Genomic DNA, 21,036 nt, shown 5'->3' on the forward strand with positions numbered 1-21,036 from the left:
GATATAGAAAGGTGGCCGTTATTGCCAGTTTTTGTAGTCTAGATATACAGTAAAACTTGTGTTACTGGCCACCTGATAAAATCGGCCACCTGTACTAACGGCCGGTTTAAATATTCCCCAAACCAATTATATCTGGACTACAAAAACTGGCAATACCGGTCACCTTTCTATATCGGCCAATAGCTTTTTCATTTTTAGTGGCCGTTACTGACAGGTTTTACTGTAATTGGTTTGGAGAATTTTTAAACTGACCGTTAGTACAGGTGGCCGGTGTTTGCAGGGGGCCGGTAAAACAGGTTTTACTGTAGTTTAAATCGAAAAGATTAAATCTTAATTCAAAATTGTATATACAATTATTACAATTATAAACAAACTATATAGTTTAATATCCAAAACATGTTTTTGATTTTATGTAATGTAATGAAAATCTTATTTGTAAATTATTGGTTACAATGTTTAACAATAGGAAATATTCAAGAATAAATAAAATAAAAGTTTAATCCTAACAACACAAAACATTCCAGGAATATAGGTACTACCGTTCTATTCCGTGAACATCTATCTGATTAAATTATGGGTGGAAAGTTACCACAAGATATTCTATGAACATAGTACAATGTCTTCCTGGAGGGGTAAAATTTTCCATTACAAGATTTTAAGAGAGGCCATTTACTGTTCAATTTGCGTTCATTTTCAAATTTGCCGCGCGAGTATCTATGTAGCGTCGCGTGGTCGCATATTCGCCGATCCCACTACGTATAGAATAGGCAAGTAAATACGGCTCTGCGATTGGTGATAAATATATCGTGGGAATATTATGATTTGGCGCTAAATACAATTTGGCTATGTCACATAACTTATTTTTGGATTTAAATGCATTCATTGTTTTTAATCCTGAGAAAACTAATAAGAATTTTTGAAAAATTTAAACGCAGAATGAAAGATTACATTAGTACCGAGGGCCGAAAGTCCCTTAAAACTTCTATAATATTTATTTTAATAAGTTACAGGGGTGAAAAAAAAAGAGAAAATTTAGTGATTTTTAATTTCAAATATTTCATTAAAAAAACTTTTTGTTTATTCTAAGGGACTTTAGACCCTCGGTAATAATTTAATCTTTTATTCTGCGTTTAAATTTTTCAAGAATATTCATTAGTTTTCTCAGGATTCGAAAAAAAAGACTGCATTTAAATAGCATTGGACCGAGATTTTGCGCCTATCCCTTTAAAAATATTTAGCTATACAGTTTTAAGTAGAATTCAGTGGTATGGGGTGGATTTTTTCCAAATATGTATTTTGATAAACGGAGCAATTTGAAGGGAATACCATGTATTCATTTTTTAACAAACTGTCTGATACTAACTGAAGACGAAGACTAATCATGTGTAATGCTAGTTTTTTTAGTTTAGCCATTCTGTTATACTGAAAAATATCAAATTTGGAAAAATATAGGTATCTTAATTACTGGATTTTACGGGGAAACTATATAATTTGTTTTTGAGTGTTAGAAAATCAGTTAAACCTTTTGAGTGAAACGTGAAACTCTTGGTTACAAGAACAAAAAACATCAATTTCGCCTGAAGAGGACTATAATAGGAATTTTTTAGATCTTGGCATCTTATAGTTTACTAGTATTAAAGAAAAGGAGTATAGTCTCTTATGCCTACAGTAACTAACAGCGCTACACTGCAAATACAAGGAACGTATCAGTGGCGAATCTATACATTTAGGGGGAACTTCCAATGAAACACCAACCAAAAGACATAAAAAAGATTAACCAAAACTACATAAAAGACATAAATAATAACTTATGCATTAAATTCTCTTAATTTTCCTTACTAGCGTGTTTATTGGGTTGAATCTGTTTGTCTGTGGTGTAAGTTTCATGTCAGTTACTATATATATTTGTTTCAACATTTTTTCATTTAATTTTAATCTTGGACCTTGTTAGGGGGGTATAAAAAGGATAAATAATTTTTGTTGCTACTATCTATATAGCGAAAAAATAAAATTTAATTTAAGGGTATAGTCAAAATTTATATTTATATTACATTTTGGCTTGTTTTGTCATACCCAATGATTTATTGTCATATACACAACTTTCCAAATTATGAGGAGCCTTTCTTTTCCTAGAAGGTAAATGGCCAAAAGTGGTATAGTTGTGTGGCTGTAAAGCTTCTATGGTAAGTCGAGATCCTGCTGGCCGACCAGCACTTACTTTTCGTTTTCCTGGCAAACAATACTTTCGACGTCCAATAGCAGTTGGTTGTACTCCAATTTTTATTCGATGAGACCTGCGAGATTTTGTAGATTTCAAAGTTCTCTTATTTTTTTGTTCTACTCCACTGTAACTTCCAAAAGTGTAGAGAGCAGAAACCAAACCTGTCTCTGTGTTTGCAAAACTGGTGGCATTGAATAACATTTTCTGGATCGCAGGTACGAATATAGTGGGATTAGATTTAGCTCCATTTTTTATTCGGTCAAAAAGAGTTTCTAATTGGGCTAATTCTTGGTCAGAAAGTGTTTGAGATTCTCCAGAATCAGCATCATTTCCATGGTCTTCTGCAAGTAATTCAGTATATTTTTGTGTCCCAGATGTTTCTGGAAGTGTTTGAATACTGCTGTCTAAACTCTTTTGCAATGGGGAAAACCATTCTGGTGGTGGCCGAATACCATTAGCTATATATAGCATATCCCTCTTGGTACTTGTACACACCAAATTGTATGCAGTTTTTATGTCATTCTCAAGTGAGAATATTACTGCAGATGAATGTTTACACATTTTTCCTGAAGTACCTAGGCTACAGGTACATATTCCTCTAATGATGTCTACTGTTTGCTCTTCCTGTAAACATTTAACTTTATAGATGTCTGGTGTATCAAATTGCTTCTCTACAGAAAAGTCATTGCTACTTTTGAATGGCAGCATTTTTTTAAGGAGAGAACTAGAGTATCTTCCATTGCCAAAATCAGTTAGTCTCTGTTTCAAGTACAGTTCATAACGAGTTAGGATAAAGTCCACTAATTGTGTAAGATTAAAAGCCATTGTTCTATTTAGTATACAGTCTTTTAAAATCCTAAATACTATTTCAATATAATTTGTGGTATTGTTCCCACGAAGCGGCAATGCATTTCTATAATATGAAATCCATGTCTCTTTTTTTCTCCATAAATTGTTTAAATATTGATTCAATTTTCGATAACCTTTACTGATGGTAAAGAAAATAAGTTTGCTAAAGGCTTCATTCACACAATTCAAACTTGCTGAATACAATAAATTTTTGAACATAAAATAGATTTCTTGCCTATCTTCCTTCATTACATCATGCTTTTGATTACATAACCAGGACCATACTGATTTTAACATGTGAAATTGGCAAAGAAGAGTTTTTGATTCAGGAAAGACTTTTTTTATAGCATTAATTTCCTTTAAATCATTATCAGTAATAAATACTTTTGGATGTCTTTTAAAATTAAAAGCACAAGTTCCAACTAAATTTCTCAAGTATGTAAGAGCTTCCAGAAAAACACTTTCCTTTTCAGAATCTGATATAATGACTCCTAAAGGCAATCCTCCTGCAGCTGTTGGAGTAACAAGAAAATATATTCTATGCCTTTGTTTGTCTACTCCACCAGAAGCATCAACCATAACTACTTCACTCGTCTGAACAACTGTTTTATGGATTCTTAACATTATTGGAGTACACAAAACAACAAAATAATGTTCCTTGTCTGTGGTGTAACTAAATCCAGCTCTTGCACTATGTACCTTTACATATTCATTAAGTAAATTTTCTAAATGATCAAAATTTTCTTTATCAGTTAGGTTGCCATATTTACTATTAAATTCTTTTTCAAACAGTTTAGTTACTATTGAGATGCTGGGCAAGAATTTTCCATCTGCAGCTATTCGATAATAATCATTATCCTCATATTCCATCATTAAATCTAATTTATGGGAATTTAGAGCTGATGATGGGTTGTGTCCTTGTCGGAATAAATCAATGAGTTTTTCTTTCACTTCATTGGAGACATCTCTGTACTTCAAAACTGCAGCAGTATTCAATTCATGGTTGTGTTTGTTTTTTATAGTTATAAGTGTCGGAAATTCCTTAATAATCATAGGATCTTCTTTTTTGGATTTCGAATTTTTGATGAACCTAAAATAGAAAAATACTCTTGTCGCGACCAGCTACCACAGCTAGTTGAAATACTATTCAAAAATAATATTTCAATCAACTATGTTAGTTATGATATGATAGCTCAGATTCTCAAGGTGTGTGTTTGTCTTGTTCTAATCAAAAATATGAACAATGCAGATCTGGATTGGAAACAAACAAAATAATATTCTAACTACTCATGTTTATTTAACAACAAAGATATAATAAAATATAACTTCAAAAATTCAATAACATATATATTCAAAATCTTGCCGAAAGCTAACAATTCTGAGTTATACTTATGTATGGCTTGTGGTATTTGACGGTAAGCAGATCTTCTTGATGGCGGATGGTACAGCTGTTGACTTGTTGTAGATGTTGAGATGCATCCATCATCTCCTTCCTGCCTTGTCATCACCGATGATGAAGGCTTAGGCTCCCGAAGAGGGAAAGGTTCGATTTATTTCCAAAAACTAGAACTCAAACTGTGTATTAGATTGACATCAAAAAGAAAAAGTACCTTGCCAAAAAAGTATTCAAAAAACTAGCAGATGGCAAGGGGTAAAATAAGTGGGTCGCCCATGTTTCCTCAACTGTCATCAATACGACTAACTTCACGTGTAACTTCAATACGAGATTTATAAAAAAAATATGCATTGAAATCCAGATCCCGTAATTTTTTAAGCGTTATAAAGTGAGTACAAAGACATACATATTTCTTTTTTGTAATTACAGGTTCAATTTACTGTACACTTCTCGAAGAGTCTGCTGATAAGGTAGATTCGTGTTGAGGAAACCTGGCGTGCCCAAATTAAATGAAATTATTATTAATTGAATCGGTCATTGCGAAAACAATATATGTTACAATGTGTAAATTTTTCAGGAAACGTAAAAATCTTTCCATTAATAGTTGGATATTCCGAGGTAATACTATATTTTCTATAAGTATTCTGGGTTATAAATGCATCTTTCTGAGTGACAAAAAAAGTTTAAATGTTGCATATTTTTTTTGATATTTAGATTTTAAGTTTGTGGGTTCATGTTGTTTTCGAAATAATCCATAATTTTTAACGGTTTTTCTTTATTTTCAGCAAGAAACAGTCAAAATACATAGAAATTTAGATATATTATGTATGTATATACAAGAAAAAGTCTAAATGTGACTTAATTTGTTTAATATTAAGTTTTTAATTTTTTGGACTTATGTTGTTTTCGAAATGAACCATGATGTTTAATGTTGGTACTAAAACCTTTTTTTTTATTGTCAGCAAGAGACAGTCATAATACGCAAGTAAAGGACATGTGTTGTTTTCGAACTGACCGAAAAACATACCGACCTACCATACAATATTTAAACATACAATATAAACAGTAACTGGCATTGTTTTTATGCGGAATGGTTGATTCAAATTTTAAAAACATCATGGCGTCGAAATGTCATTTTTACCAAAAATATGGACTTAGATTGTTTTCGCAATGACCGATTCAATTATTATTATTAGTTGAATTATTCGACTTCTACATGCATATTAATAAAGAGAATACAAAATACCCAACAAATACGTGTGAACAGTTGAGGTTAGATACAGAAAAAAAAGGTTATAAAAACTGTGAATGTAGGCTAACTATGAATACAATAAGATATAATGAATTTCTTACCCCAGGATATGATTCCGTTGAAATAAATGAAGGTATTATTAGCTCATCTTTTTAAATAAATTAATTTTACCACCTCCATTGTGAGAAATATGGAGGTAGCTGTCACTGTCGTCAAAATGACAGCTTAAAGTATAGAAAGATGGATAAGCGTGTTATGTATTATGACTGAATGGTTAGATGAAAAGAGAGATAGGAAACAGAGGACGCCAAACAAGTTTTTAATGGGAAAACAGGTAAAACAAATAGAGAAGATTATTATTAATGAAATATTAAAGAAAATACAATAATAAAAATTATAATATTTATAAAACAAATACCTAATAAATAAAATAATTTATTTAATAATTATTTGAAAATAAAATTATAAAGATGTCATGTTTATAACATTACACTCTTATCCAAGGGTAAACAACATAATAGATAATATAATATTATAGCAAATATTTATTTTTTTTAACCAACTTGAGGACTTGGAATTTGCAGATGATATGCCTTTTAACAGAAAAAATACAACACATGCAACGCAAAACTGAAAAAGTAGCAGAGGCAGGGAAGAAGGTCAGACTTAACATAAACGTCAGAAAAACTAAGATAATGAAAATAAATACACCAAGAGAAGTGGAAATATCACTGGGAGGCACGGAATTAGAAACAATAGAGAAATTTAACTACTTGAGCAGTATTTTGAACAACAAAGGAGGGATAAAGGAGAACGTAGAACAGAGAATAGGAATAGCTCAAAACGCATTCAATGTGCTAAGGAAAATGTGGTCGTCACATCAGATGACAAGAAAAAGCAAGATAGATTATTCAACAACAATGTGAAGACTGTGTTACTATATGGAGCAGAAACTTGGAAAGTATCAAGAACATGTATCAGACAGATGTAGGTGTTCATAAATAAAAGGAAGATTCTTAACATTTTACTGGCCAAACTGCATATCGACCTAAGAGCTATGGACAAGAACTAACGAGGATGGGAGTTGAATTAATAACATATTACACAATATGCAAAAGGAAATGGAGTTGGATGGGGCACACACTAAGGAGACCTGACACAAATATAGAGAGGCAAGCCCTAGAATACACACCACATGGAAACACAAGACCAGGTAGACCCGTAGAAACATGGAAAAGAAGTGTTGCGGCAGACAGTTGACGCCCTATGCTCCGCATGGAGAGTAAAAAGGAATAAGTAAGTTATGGTAGCTCATTTCACTGAGCTAATGTGCATTATTTATTTATTAATTATTTCTGGAAAAAAATAGTTCTGCGAGATAATACTTGAAGTCAAAAGTTTACAGTGTTAATAATAGGGTAATTCCAACACACATGAAAACTGTATATTATTGTATGGTTATTAAACCACTCTGTAGATGAAAGGCCAGAACATTTTATTTATCAAGTGGTTTCTTGATAGTACAATGAAGGGTCTCTGTGTGTGTTGGAAAGAACCTAATAGAGCACTTGTTCACTAATGCAGTAATTTTATTACCTTCTTACAACAATTGATAATGTAACTGGACAGTTTGTATTTTTGGTAGATCTTATACCTTGAGTTCTTTTGTCAGTGTTATGCTGACACCTCAAGTCCACCTTGTAAACATTAATTTTGCCAGAGTTAGGATATGTTCGCATAACTCTCCAGGTCATCAGAGTTGCTTCAGACCACTTTTGTATCCACTCCTACAAACAAAAAAAGACAATTTAAATTTTTATTCAAATTATTTTTTCATTTGAAATTAAACCCTTGATTTATAATATATCTATATGCTTCAGTTGAGCAGATAGATAAAAAAGTTGAAAACTGAACTTTCAAAGTCGAATTGTCAGAATTTCATACAGTAAAACCTCCGTTAACTGAAACCTTTTTAACTGAAACATCGTTTAACCGAAACGGCTGACAGTTTCAATGATTTCTTCAATAAAAAGTAAATTTTTAAATTCGATGTTAATTTGTCAACATCGTCAACATTACCTTCATACAACTATGAAAGAACGCAATTAAATAGATATACAACACATATTTTTTATTACTGTACCTAGTTATTTAATTATTATGTTTGTACTAAAACATCATTGTCAAAGAAAAACACAATAGAAAATAGATTTATTTAAATAACAATTTAAACATGTTCATTCTCCTTCATTTTGTTGCTTTATTCAGCATTTACATATTAAAGAAAACATTACAAAATCACCTCATAGTATTTTTTAATACCAACTTTGACCAAGAATACTGCGTAAATTGGTACAAGAAGAATACAACCAACAATGTCATGTTTAACCGAAATTCTTGTTATCCGAAACGGCCTCCCCCCAATTATATCGGTTAATGGAGGTTTTACTGTATCAGCAAAAATAAAAAAGCATCAGGTTTTTTCGAATAAAGTTGCATTTTGTGAAATGGAACACCCTGTATATTATTCCATAAATAGGAAGACCATTTTTGCTGATTTCTCTAATTATTTATACAAAACTTTTGAATATGCCCACTATCAACGTACGACCTTTGACAAAAATTACCTACTACAGCTATGAGGACTAGAGCCTGAAAACAAGATCTGTTAAATTAAATATCATGCCTGCTTGCCCAAAGATTTTAAGTCTAAATATTTGGAAATGGCTGAAGATAATTATATATATAACTATAAATTTTTGAAACTTATAAGTCAAATTATATATTTTTGAAATCAGCATGAAATAATCTTCCTATTTATGAAATAATTTACAGGATGTTCTATTTAAAAAACTAACTTCTGAAGCTTTTTTTTTTGGTGTTATGAAATTCTAATGATGCATGTGAAACTATGAAACTTCTTTATTCTATCTCCTCAAATAAGGGAGGTAGCGTAGAGGGGTTGCGAATTATAAGGAAAGGTCCTGTACATATAGTCTTTATGCAAAAAAAGAAACCTAAACCCAAGACTATTCCAACAAAAAAATTTTTAAATCTATATTGATTTAACTGCAGGTGTATGAAGTTGATATAATAATATGATATACTCAAAACTCAATCCCTACCCCATCATATTTTTGCAGTCCTTTTGTTTAACAATTGGAGGAAAACCAAGAGAAAAAACATATATTTTAAAATTTCATTGTAAAACAACAAAATCAACATAATGCAACTTACCTTAGCAGTTATCTCATCACTAATCTCCTTTACTTTTACTGTTATTATTTCATCACTGGTAGTATCACTCCATGCATATGTATAGTCTTTTGGAAAATTTGGGAAGGATGCCATAACGCCAAACTCTGATTTTATTTTTTATATAAAATAACAAAAGTACACCCACAAGTAGAAACCTTGTAAAAACAATCCACTACAAAAAGCTTCAACGCAAAGAAAATTAAACCAAACGGTCAGTCAAAGGAAAATAAACAAAAGTGAAACCAACTGAAACACATAAAAATTTGAGGTTACGTTGACTCTGACTCGTAAATGACGTTTATATTAGGACCAATTGACCAATCCGAGGTTCGTATTTATTTTCCTATGCCGTACGTTGTGGGATCGGCGAATATGCCGCGTGGTCATTGGTCATCACATTTCATTTTCATAAGATAACCGATAACCTAAAAATTTAGTAAAAATTTTGATTGGAAAAAAATGCATCGATAAGGGGGTGTGGGAAATGGAAATTAGTGGCTTTTCTGCTGTACTGTCTGCTAGTCAAATCACACAACACTTTTTTCTATGCTGCTAGTTTTTGCTCTGGGCTCTGGCTGGATCTCTTGTTTAAACAATTTTGTAAGTATTATAAAATCCGTTTTCAATTTTCTTTATTCTTTATGAAACGAATCATTTATGCATGCATATTATTACCTGTAAATAGTACCTATTTCCTATTTCTTTTGATTTTTAATTGTAAAGAATAGAAAAATTACCCTTCATTTTAATTTTTTTTAGAATCAGCTGAAAGTGGCCTACAAAAAAAAAACCAAGAAGGAAATGTATAGCCTTGTGGCTATGAAAGGCAAAAGAGAGATATAAAAAGTGTATTGGCTAGTTGGAAGAAAGTCCACATTGTCCATGCATAATAAGTTATTACTTTATCAACAAATATCAAGAAGATAGCAGGGTCACGAGCAACAACTTCATAAGTTCAAGAATATCGAGGAAATCCAGCTCCTCGATACTACTGGGCAAACTAGAAGATTGATGAGGACAAAGCCTTTTGAACTAGTTTGAGTGATAGGTGATAGTGAAAAACGGAGCATAGTGCTTGTGTGCTGTGCCTGTGTATGTTAGAATAGTGCACGATCTTGTTAGATTAGATAAGAGACGCTATGGGGTAAGCTCTTCATTTTAAGAAACAGTAGTAATTTAGGTTAAATTAAAATTGCTCATTGGTCAGTTATGACCAGATTGTTTTTTTATGTTTGGCAAAAAGGACTTAAGTCAGAATTGCACATTGATAATGTTTTGATGATTTCTGGACCAGAAAAAAACTGTTGTAGATGTAAACTATATGTACAGTAGAATCTACTACAGTACTGTAGAAATCATCAAAACATTATCGATGTGCAATTCTGACTTAAGCCCTTTTTCCCAAACATCAGAGAATTGTAATGTACAATAATTCTCCTATCTGCTTTTTCATGAATTTTGTAGGAGATGAAAAACCATTTTTAGGATCATCTGCTTTCACATGTAAATTTTGACATGTTTTGTAGTAAATAGATAGTTGAATTTACTACAAAACATGTCAAAAAATATATGAAAACAGGAGGTGACTATAAAAAAAGTTTTTAGTCTCTCTTACAAAACTCATGAAAAAACAAATCGGAGGTATGTCACATCAGTGACTATATCCAGGGAATGTCTAAAAAATATACTTTGATGTCCCAAGAACCAAATATAACCTACAGTCCATCTAATTTACTTACTGTTGCAGGTCATTATCTACGCCAGAGATCTAAGTTGACATAGTTGCCAAAGTATAAAAAGATCCTGAATCCATTTTAAATCAAATATATCACATAATTATTGTAAACGTGGATTATACAACAAAACAAATTAATATTCAATGTAAATAAGTAAAAACTTAAGAAATAGAGAACAAGAATTAAGTTATAATCTTTTAAGATTTGCAGTGCAAGAGTTTTTGCACTGCATTGTTAATAATTAAAAAACGGCTCCGAACTCTTGGCAAAAAGCTGGTAGGTTTCTTTGTATAAGTTTGTCTACAATAACAACTAAAAAAGTTGTCAGATACCTCGATTATTCCAAGTCGTTATAAAATTAGGTGAAATTTATATTTTTATAGTAGAGGATCTTTTTATAGTAAAGTAAATAATAAAAACAGTAAATATAATAAATAAAACAGATACTTATAGTAAAGAATATAAACAAATATGAAGTGTCATCACCGTAACTGTCAAATAAATGTTACCAATTTATTCTAAAATGTCACCTTCATTCGATTACAGTTACAGTGTGATCCGAACAAATCTGCTTCATAAAAACGCTTTATAATCCATTTATACAAATTAAATGAAACATATTATTGTGTATTTCTTTAGGTTAACATTAATAGAAATCTTCAAATATTATTTCTACGCGTATATAATAAAATATGTCTAGTGGCTGTAATTCCATTGTACTCGGCAAAGTGATTCTAAAAAAGAACACACCTACCGCCTAAATATTTCAGTTAAAATAAATAACAGTTAGTAAATTAGACGAAGTATGTAGATATATACAGGGTGTAACAAAAATACAGGTCATAAATTTAATCACATATTCTGGGACCAAAAATAGTTTGATTGGACCTAACTTACCTTAGTACAAATGTGCACACAAGAAAAGTTACAGCCCTTTGAAGTTATATATATATATAATAGCACTAAGGGCCTTAGAGGCCCATGGCTTGAAAAGTTTGTTTTTTTCTTCATTTTCACGTTTCTTTATGTACTGAGATCTCTGGCTTGATATGTGATTTTTCTCCATTCCTTCCTGTTATTCATTTTTCTTTTCTGACCCTGTAGCACCATTCTTTCCAAATCTTTTTCGACCTCTTGCTTCCATCTATTTTTCGGCCTTCCTCTTCTCTTTCTTGAAGCTGTAGTGTAGTTTAGTACCATTTTTGGAGTCCTCGTGTTTGGCATCCTTTCAATGTGACCTCGCCATCTAAGTCTCTGTGCCTTTATCACTCATTTGAAGTTACAAGATGAAGTGATTTTTTCCAATATATCGAAAACTATTAGAGATTTTTTATTGAAAATGGACATGTGGCATTATTATGGCAGCAGTATCTTACGAAAAAACTATAGTAAAATTTGGACACCCCATAAAAATATTTTGGGGGTTTTGTTCCTTTAAACCCCCCCAAACTTTTGTGTACGTTTCAATTTAATTATTATTGTAGTACCATTTAAACACAACGTTTTAAAAACTTTTTTGCCTCTTATTGCTTTTTCGAAAAGTCAATTTTTATCGAAATATTTTGAATATTTGTCAAATCCACCACATATTTGTATATGGTTAAGTACGATTATGGAGACTTGGTAATAATATGCAGACTTATTTATGCTTTACATTTTTAGGTATATTTTGAACCATATTAAAAAAGAAGCCAGATCTCGATAAAATGTGCCTTATCGAAAAAATACAAAGAGGCAAAAAAGTTTTAAAAACATTCTGTTTAACTAATGGTACCTCAGTAATAGTTTAATTGGAACGTACACAAACATTTGGGGGGGTTTAAAGGAACAAAACCCCCATAAAATTTTTATGTAGACATGTTAAAAAAGAAGTCGCAACTCGATAAAAACTGCCTTATCTGAAAAATACTAAGAAACAAAAATATTGAATTTAACTAATGGTACCACAATAATAAAATTGAATTGGAACGTACACAAAAGTTTGGAGGATCTAAGGGATCAAGACCCCCATAAAATTTTTATGCGGTGCACAAATTTCACCATAATTTTTCTTTAAGATATTCCTGCCATAATACTGCCACATGTCCATTTTCAATACAAAATCGCTAATAGTTTTCGATATAATCGAAAAAATCGATTTTCATTTTGTAATTTCAAAGGGCTGTAACTTTTTTTATGTGCATATTTGTACTAAGGTAAGTTAGGTTCATTCGAACTATTTTTGGTCCCAGAATATGTGATTTAATTTATGACGTGTATTTTGTTACACCCTGTATATACAACCGATTACGCACCACCTTAAAAATTGGGCATATTTGATGTCTCGAATTTCCTAAACCTGTTGTTGCATCTAAGTGATTTTTTTATAATATTCTAGCCTAGGCCCTAGGCTATAGGTTAAGTACCTCCTTATGCTTGTCATGCACAGGGAGCTATACTGTAATATATATTATATCACATCGCACTCTATAGTAATGAGTGAGCCTGCACATACGGAACCATTTGTTTCCTGTCTGCAGGCTCACTCATTACTATAGAGAGCGATATGATATAATGTACATATATTACAGCATAGCTCCCTGTGCATGACAAGCTTAACGAGGTAACCTTAACGAGGTAACCATCACTTAGATGAAACAACAGGTTTAGGAAATACGAGACATCAAAAATACCCCATATTTAAGGTGGTGCGTTAATTTCTTGGAGAAGTGTATTGTAATTTAATGTAAATAATGTAATATCCAATAATTGTAATTTAATATAAGATGTAATATAAGTTCCTTAAAAAATATATTTTTTATTTCCCACGACATTAGATGGATGTTCGGCAGCAAGACATTGGACCAAACTGGGACGTCCTATGAAGGCCAATTGACGTCCACTGAACGTCCCTTCGGATGTTAAGTGGACCTCCATTGGGCGTTTGGCAACGTGGCATTTGGACCAAAATTGGACGTCCTGTTAAGGTCCAATTCACGTCCCCTAGAACATCCGGTTAAGGTCCAATTTACTTCCGATTAAGGTCCAATTTACGTCCGATTAAGGTCCCATTTACGTCCGATTAAGGTCCAATTTACGTCCTATTAAGGTCCAATTTACGTCCGATAAGGTCCAATTTACGTCCGATTAAGGTCCAATTTACGTCCGATTAAGGTCCCATTTACGTCCGATTAAGGTCCAATTTACGTCCTATTAAGGTCCAATTTACGTCCGGTTAAGGTCCAATTTACGTCCGATTAAGGTCCCATTTACGTCCCATTAAGGTCCAATTTACGTCCTATTAAGGTCCAATTTACGTCCGATTAAGGTCCAATTTACGTCCGATTAAGGTCCAATTTATGTCCGATTAAGGTCCAATTTACGTCCGATTAAGGTCCAATTTACGTCCGATTAAGGTCCAATTTACGTCCGATTAAGGTCCAATTTACGTCCCCTAGGACGTCCGATCAAGGTCCAAATTACGTCCGATTAAGGTCCAATATACGTCCCCTCGGACCTTAGATGGACGTCCAATGGACGTTCGGTAGCGCGACATTTGGACCAAAATAGGACGTATAAAGGACGTTCCTCGGACGAAAACGGACGTCCAATGGACGTCCCTGAAGTCCGTGAAGGACGTCCAATGGACGTCCATTGGACGTCCTTGTGCTGTTAGGGTTATATCGTCGTAGTATTTATTTAAATTTACTGTTTAACTGGGAATAAGCGACAATATTAGTTAGAAATTGAATTGGAAAGGATTGGAATTTGAAGGTGAAATTAAACCTTCACTTCGGAAATCGTTCCAAATGAAATATATAGCAATGCATTGCACTTTCCTAATAGACATCAAGTAGAATAGTACTGAAAAGTACGTGAGTAGTGTAGGACACACAGTTTTCGAAAGTTTTGTTTTCACCAAATTTTGAAAAAGTGTAAACGTCGAATTATACCCGTCCGTCTGTCCGTCCTTTAGTCCGTAAACTCAACTCCTCCGTCACTATACCAGGTAGAATGACAAATGAGGTGTCGAATGAAAGCTTATAATCCAAGGATGATACTAAAGGTGAAAAATTTGACCTAGGATTTCCGGTTTTAAAAATGAAACCGGAAGTACTGTTTTAAAGTCGCCGGAGTAGTATAAGCGATATATTATTCGACGTGCCTTAGCAAGATGGGAACAAATGTATACTTTTGGTTTTTATATCATTTCCGGTTAAAAAGTTCTAACCGGAAGTGCCATATTATAGACACAGAAATAGTACCGTTGGAAAGTCACTAAAATAGTATAAGATATTATATTATTCGACGTGCGTAAGATGATAACAAATATGTGGTTCTAATATTTATATATTTATTATTTATATGGCTACTATGGGTACTAAAGGCGAGAAATTTGACCTAAGACTTCCGGTTTTATAATATGAAACCGGAAGTACTGTTTTAAAGTCGCCGGAGTAGTATAAGCGATATATTATTCTACGTGCCTTAGCAAGACGAGAACAAATGTATACTTTTGTTTTTATATCATTTCCGGTTAAAAAGTTCTAACCGGAAGTGCAGACACAGAAATATTACATGTGATATATTGAAATTTGACCTCAGAGTTCCGGTTTTAGAGTTGCAATACGAAGTACCGTTGGAAAGTCACTGAAATAGTAGTAAGATATATTATTCGACGTGCGTTAGTAAGATGAGAACAAATATGTGGTTGTAATATTTATATATTTATTATTTATATGGTTACTATGGGTACTAAGGGCGAGAAATTTGACCTAGGACTTCCGGTTTTAGAATATGAAACCGGAAGTACTGTTTTAAAGTCGCCGAAGTAGTATAAGCGATATATTATTCGACGTGCCTTAGCAAGACGAAAACAAAATGTATACTTTTGGTTTTTATATCATTTCCGGTTAAATAGATCTAACCGGATTATAGACACAGAAATAGTACATGTGATATATTTGAAGTTTGACCTTGGATTTCCGGTTTTAGAGTTGAAATAGGAAGTATCATTGGAAAGTCACCGAAATGGGGGCAAATGGAAATAGTATAAGATATATTATTCGACGTGCCTTAGCAAGATGAGAACAAATGTATAATTTTGGTTTTTATATCATTTCCGGTTAAAAAGTTCTAACCGGAAGTTAGGCCACATAATGAGACGGGAAAAGTACTCCCCACTAAGGCTCATAATCCAAGGAAATATTTCGGGAAAGAGAAATGTGGAACGTAGGAGGATTTATACAAATACAATTGTTCAGAGCTGCAGCCTACAAAGGTAAGATTGCTGTGATGGTAGCCAACCTCCGATAGAAGACGGTACTTCAAGAAGAAGTAGAAGCGGATACTTTTGGTTTTTATATCATTTCCCGTTAAAAAGTTCTAACCGGAAGTACCATATCAGATTCGCAGAAATGGTACATGTGACATATATTAATTGAAGTGTATTGAAAAGTCGAGTTTGAATCTTTAGTTCCGGTTTTGAAATTATTTCCGTTTAAACAATGACCGAAAGTTTAGTAAAATGACTCAAAATTAGTGAAATCGTTTATCCATCAACGCAAAGTTACACGAAGAGTTCAAATATCGACTTCCGGTTCTAATTTCGATCCCTTTGGGTGAAAACCTAGGACATAGAAAGTTCAATTACTTGTAATTAATTAATACATAATTTGTAAAATTAAAATAATAATTCTTATGATTTATGCGTTTTATTCACTTTGTAAAGATGTTTTTGTCGCCATTGTAATATAATACAGCTTATACACCGCATCCCTCAGTAGACCGCAAGCTATAGTAGAAACACGACGGTAGACTAAGGCCCGTATTTATAGTCGAGTCTCAAGACAGCGTCGATGCTCAAGACCGACCTTGAACCAAATTTGTGTTTTATAAAACGATCTCGAGACACGACGCTGTCTTGGGAAGTGTGAAATGACAGCCGAATCTCAAGTCCTCGATCGACCTACCTCGAGGCTGCGTTTCTAACCTAACTTTGTTTGTTTTGGTTTGAATTTTGGATAATAATTTTTTGCAATTCAGTTCCAATGTATATTTTTTGTTTTTCTAATAACAATAAAAAATGTATGAAGACTTTTCAGAGTTTATTGATTATATTGAAGAAGAAAATCGCCCGGAAAGTATACAAATTCGTGATAAAAATTATATCTAAAATCCAATGGAGTATTACAATATTGAAGTTCATCAAGGCATTAACTTAAACAACAAAGATTTTATGCTACTTATAGGAATATAACCAGTTTTTATGAGGTTGCCCATTTTCCAAATGTACAGGTACTGTAAAGACATATTTGTTATTTAGGCCCTTATTATGTAAATTAATAATTGTAGGTACTAGAAGAGAGATTATGTATATTGTTGTTCAACAAGGTTATCAAGTCATTCAATATTTGATCTAAGAGCATTAAGAGCTAAAATGGAATTTTAGCTCTTGGAATCCAGGATTATTAATAGGAATATATTGACAGTGGGTATGCATGCAGACACTATCTTCTCACCCCACTATTACAGCCAGGTATTTATTGATAATTGCTAAATAAATAGTAGGTTATTCAATAGATATAAATGAGCCCCTGAGAGCAAAAGTGGTGTAAGTCAAAGGTACTCTACTATTGTACTTTCACCATATATTTTTGGAATATAAATATATAGTTATCTTCTGTCTTTCTCTTGTTCTACATTCAACTGGAATTTGTTTATTTATTCTGATAATACATTATTGAATCTGTATTATGTTAGATATATTATTTTTTATTTTATTTCTTAATATGTATTTTTTATATTTTATTTTAAAATAAATGAGTATGAGTTTCCCTCTTTTTAAATAAGTATTTATTTGAAAAACCTTTCCTTACCAAATATAAAATTAATTACACATCTGGACCTCGGAGGTAAACTACACTATGTCATTTCACGGAACTGTGTTTAGCGTGTGTTTGCAACAAAGTTTAGAGCACTTAGAATGTTAATAAAAATCTGATATATCCCATAATTAGTTGAAAGACAATATGACTATATTTTAATGATAATATATAACCAATTTGTATAATCCAACTAATAAAATAAGTGGATTAAAGAAACTTATTCAAAAAAACACCATGTCGACATAGTGTAGATTACCTCCGAGGTCCACACATGTAAACAGCAATACTGTGATGAGCACTCTAATAACCAGCAAAATAGCGCAAAAAAATGGAAAACATGTTGTGAAATAAAAAGAGTTGTAAAATTATCGATAGGAAACATTATATAGTTTTCCACCTTTAGACATATTGGAGGAGTATGACAACTGTCACAGACATCTAAAGGTGGGAAATTATGTAATGTAATGTAAATTTATAGGTTCCTATTGATAGTTGTATACCTCTACTGGTTTCATCCTCCTTTTATTTCACAACATATGACGTTTTCCATCTTTCGTCATTTTGCCAGTTAGTTATTAACACACTCATCACTGTATACTATTATTTATGCAGATGACATAGTCCTCTTAACAAGAAAAAAAACTGAAGTTGTTTAGAAACTTGAGAGGTGAAGCAAGAAAATTGCATGTCTATAAATGAAACAAAATCAAAATATAAAGTGTATTGAAATGTGTGGAGAGATAAAATAGAATAAATTTTTCACACTAAAAACAGGAACAAAGGCATACAAAATTGAAAATGTCAGCCAATTCAAGTATTTAGGAGTGGCAATAATTGATAAATGGGAAGAAGAAAAAGAAATAGAAAAGATACTACTAAGAGAAAGCAGATTGATGGTATATGATTGAAGTCAAAAATGTATGTAGGACAGCTATAATGCAAATATGTATATGAAGCAGTTATTTGACTAGTGGCATTATATGCTTGTACACTTAAAACAATAAATAAGAAAGATGAAATGAAAATATACCCTATTCCACGAACATACACCTGTTTTGGATTACTTCGACAACGAATATTTTACTGTGCAAAATAAGAAGAACGAAAGTAAATTGCAAATTACATTGTTGTTTATTGGAATAATTATTAGCGCCATTTACTTTCGTACTTCTTATGTTGCACAGTAAAATATTTGTTGTCGAAGTAATCCAAAACAGGCATATGTTCATGGAATGGCCCATAGACATCTAGTTCTGGTAGGGGCTGGCAGTTCTGGTAGACTTCTAGTTCTAGAATTAGGACTGGCAAAAAATGATAGATATGGAAAGTCAGGTGGCTAGGTCAACATTACTTGAATGTAAGAGCGACATGTAAGACATTATTTTTGGAGGAAAAAAAAGAGAAAGACCATGAAAAAAGTTGTTCGAATTAGTAAGGAGATTTTGATGATATAGAAGTGTAGAATTGGAGGGGGAGCGTTAATGTCCAGTAGAAATGGGTCGGATATATTTACTTTTGTGCTGTTATTTGGGTAATATTGTTAATATTTTATATCAATATTGTTGTCGCTTGATAGAAACTTCTTCTAATAATTTAATTTTATCTGACTCATTCATATTGACAATTCAGACATATATTTATACATTTTAGAGTAGATGACTTTAAAACATTATCGCTAATATTTATGAGTTGCATTCATGGGACGATTTTATTGAAAGATTGTTAATTCAATTACATAAAATCAACTTTAACTCAAGAATTTGAGTTTAAGAATTTAAACATTAAATAAATTTAATTTCAAACTTAAATTTCCGCTTATTCCCATGAAAATAGTAAATTGCATTTTACATAAGTTCCACCTGTCATGGTTTCTTCTTTGTTTTAAGTCAGATGAAGTCTATAAACATAGAAGAAAGCTTACACCATTAATAAAAAGGCAAGTATTACTAGGATGTACCAGAGTTTTGAGAACTTTGAATATTTCATTAAAACCCATTACTCCCAACCAAGAATAAAGTAATAATATCACAGTATTGTTATACTGGGGTAATATCAAAGAATATATTTATACATACTTTCATTTAATATGCAATCTTTTACCACAAAGAAAAGAAATCCTTTACCTCCTAATGAAAAGAAATTAGGAGAAGTCATTAACCTTTGAAAAAATAGCATGTTATTGATTTAGAAAAATAAAAATGTAAATTTTCCAAAAATAAAATAAACTTATTTAACTCTAAACATTGTAATAATTTATTTTCAAAAAACAAATTACATCTATAAAAACATTGCAAATATATTTGACTTGACGATTGACAGAATATCGTTTTTAGTTGGTGTTCTATGTCAAAATCGCTTAAAATCCATAATTTTCCAGCCTCGAGATCAATCTTGACCGAGAATAGCCGAAGACTCGTTTATAAAACAGAACGTGGTCTTGAGCACGACGTCGATGTAAGATCGTCTTGGCTGAGACAGATCTCGAGATCGGTCTTGAGTACTGACTATAAATACGGGGCTAAGTACTACAGTAGCACCGATTACCTTTTATTTCTTTAGTTTTAGTTTGCCAATCTCAATGCTAAAACCCCAAAGAAGAGAAAACATCATTATTGGGTGCACCCTATCTGGCAAAAAAATAAGAGGTTTGCAATTTTCAACGTTTATAAAAAGGATTTGAACTTGAAGGGGTGGTATTTTGGAAGTGCCGTAGCACCAGTCCCCTTGCCACTAATTGACAGCAGGTTTAATTTTCGAGTGGTGCTCGATTGTGACCACGTTGAGTTTGTGTTGCAATATACGAGGACGTATTTACAAATTTTAAAATCATATAACGGCCGGTTTCACAATCTGTGGTTAACCCTAGCGGTCAACTAACCTTTACCCACAGTCTAACTGACAGTTGCTGTTTCACAACCACAGATTCAATCATGGTTAGTTGACCGTAAGTTTTGTTTTATTTTTCTTATGTTGGTAGGAAATTATGGACAATGATCACCAGAAATAACATTTTTATGGAAGAATTATCAAATCAGCTGATCAGTCAGATGAGTTTCCATTGATTTTTATTAGGATATATTCAATAAATTGTTATATTTTTTATGACTATTAATTTGTTGTATATATTTTTTAAGGATTTTATATTTAGTTGTGGAGTTTATTTTGCAGATTAAGGAAAAATAAATGTGTGTATATGTGTGGTATTCAGTCAGACTTGTGGTTGATTTGCATAATCATATATTTTAACATAGCTCCTATGGGATTAATAAAATTTGATACATGATGGTTGCATCTTAGATTTTGGACCATAAAAATTACTATGCAAAACTTTCTTGAAGTATCTTTTTTTCGTAAAATTAATATTAAAAATGCTTCCCATACGTAGCCAACTAAAGTACACATACTGTATATTACATGCACATTATACAGTTTAAGTTTTGTTTAAGAATAATATTTGT

General features: G+C 32.1%; 1 protein-coding gene and 1 long non-coding RNA gene across 2 annotated transcripts; one reads left to right on the top strand and one right to left on the bottom strand.

Annotated features, from left to right (window-relative positions):
* Window positions 1-1,967: 1,967 nt before the first annotated feature.
* LOC126879645 (uncharacterized) lies at window positions 1,968-9,305 on the bottom strand. Its single transcript, XM_050642835.1, has 3 exons — window positions 8,956-9,305; window positions 7,315-7,505; window positions 1,968-4,633 (listed from the first exon to the last, which is right to left on the bottom strand). The coding sequence occupies exon 3, from the start codon at window positions 4,121-4,123 to the stop codon at window positions 2,048-2,050; it is 2,076 nt and encodes a 691-aa protein (XP_050498792.1). The 5' UTR covers window positions 4,124-4,633; window positions 7,315-7,505; window positions 8,956-9,305; the 3' UTR covers window positions 1,968-2,047.
* A 79-nt stretch (window positions 9,306-9,384) lies between these two features.
* On the top strand, window positions 9,385-14,370 carry LOC126879646 (uncharacterized). The gene is made up of 3 exons (XR_007696169.1): window positions 9,385-9,576; window positions 9,736-14,063; window positions 14,108-14,370. It is a non-coding gene; the product is annotated as an uncharacterized LOC126879646 (long non-coding RNA).
* Window positions 14,371-21,036: the final 6,666 nt, after the last annotated feature.

The sequence above is a fragment of the Diabrotica virgifera genome, chromosome 2 (genome assembly GCF_917563875.1).
Source record: "Diabrotica virgifera virgifera chromosome 2, PGI_DIABVI_V3a".
NCBI classification, from domain to species: domain Eukaryota; kingdom Metazoa; phylum Arthropoda; class Insecta; order Coleoptera; family Chrysomelidae; genus Diabrotica; species Diabrotica virgifera.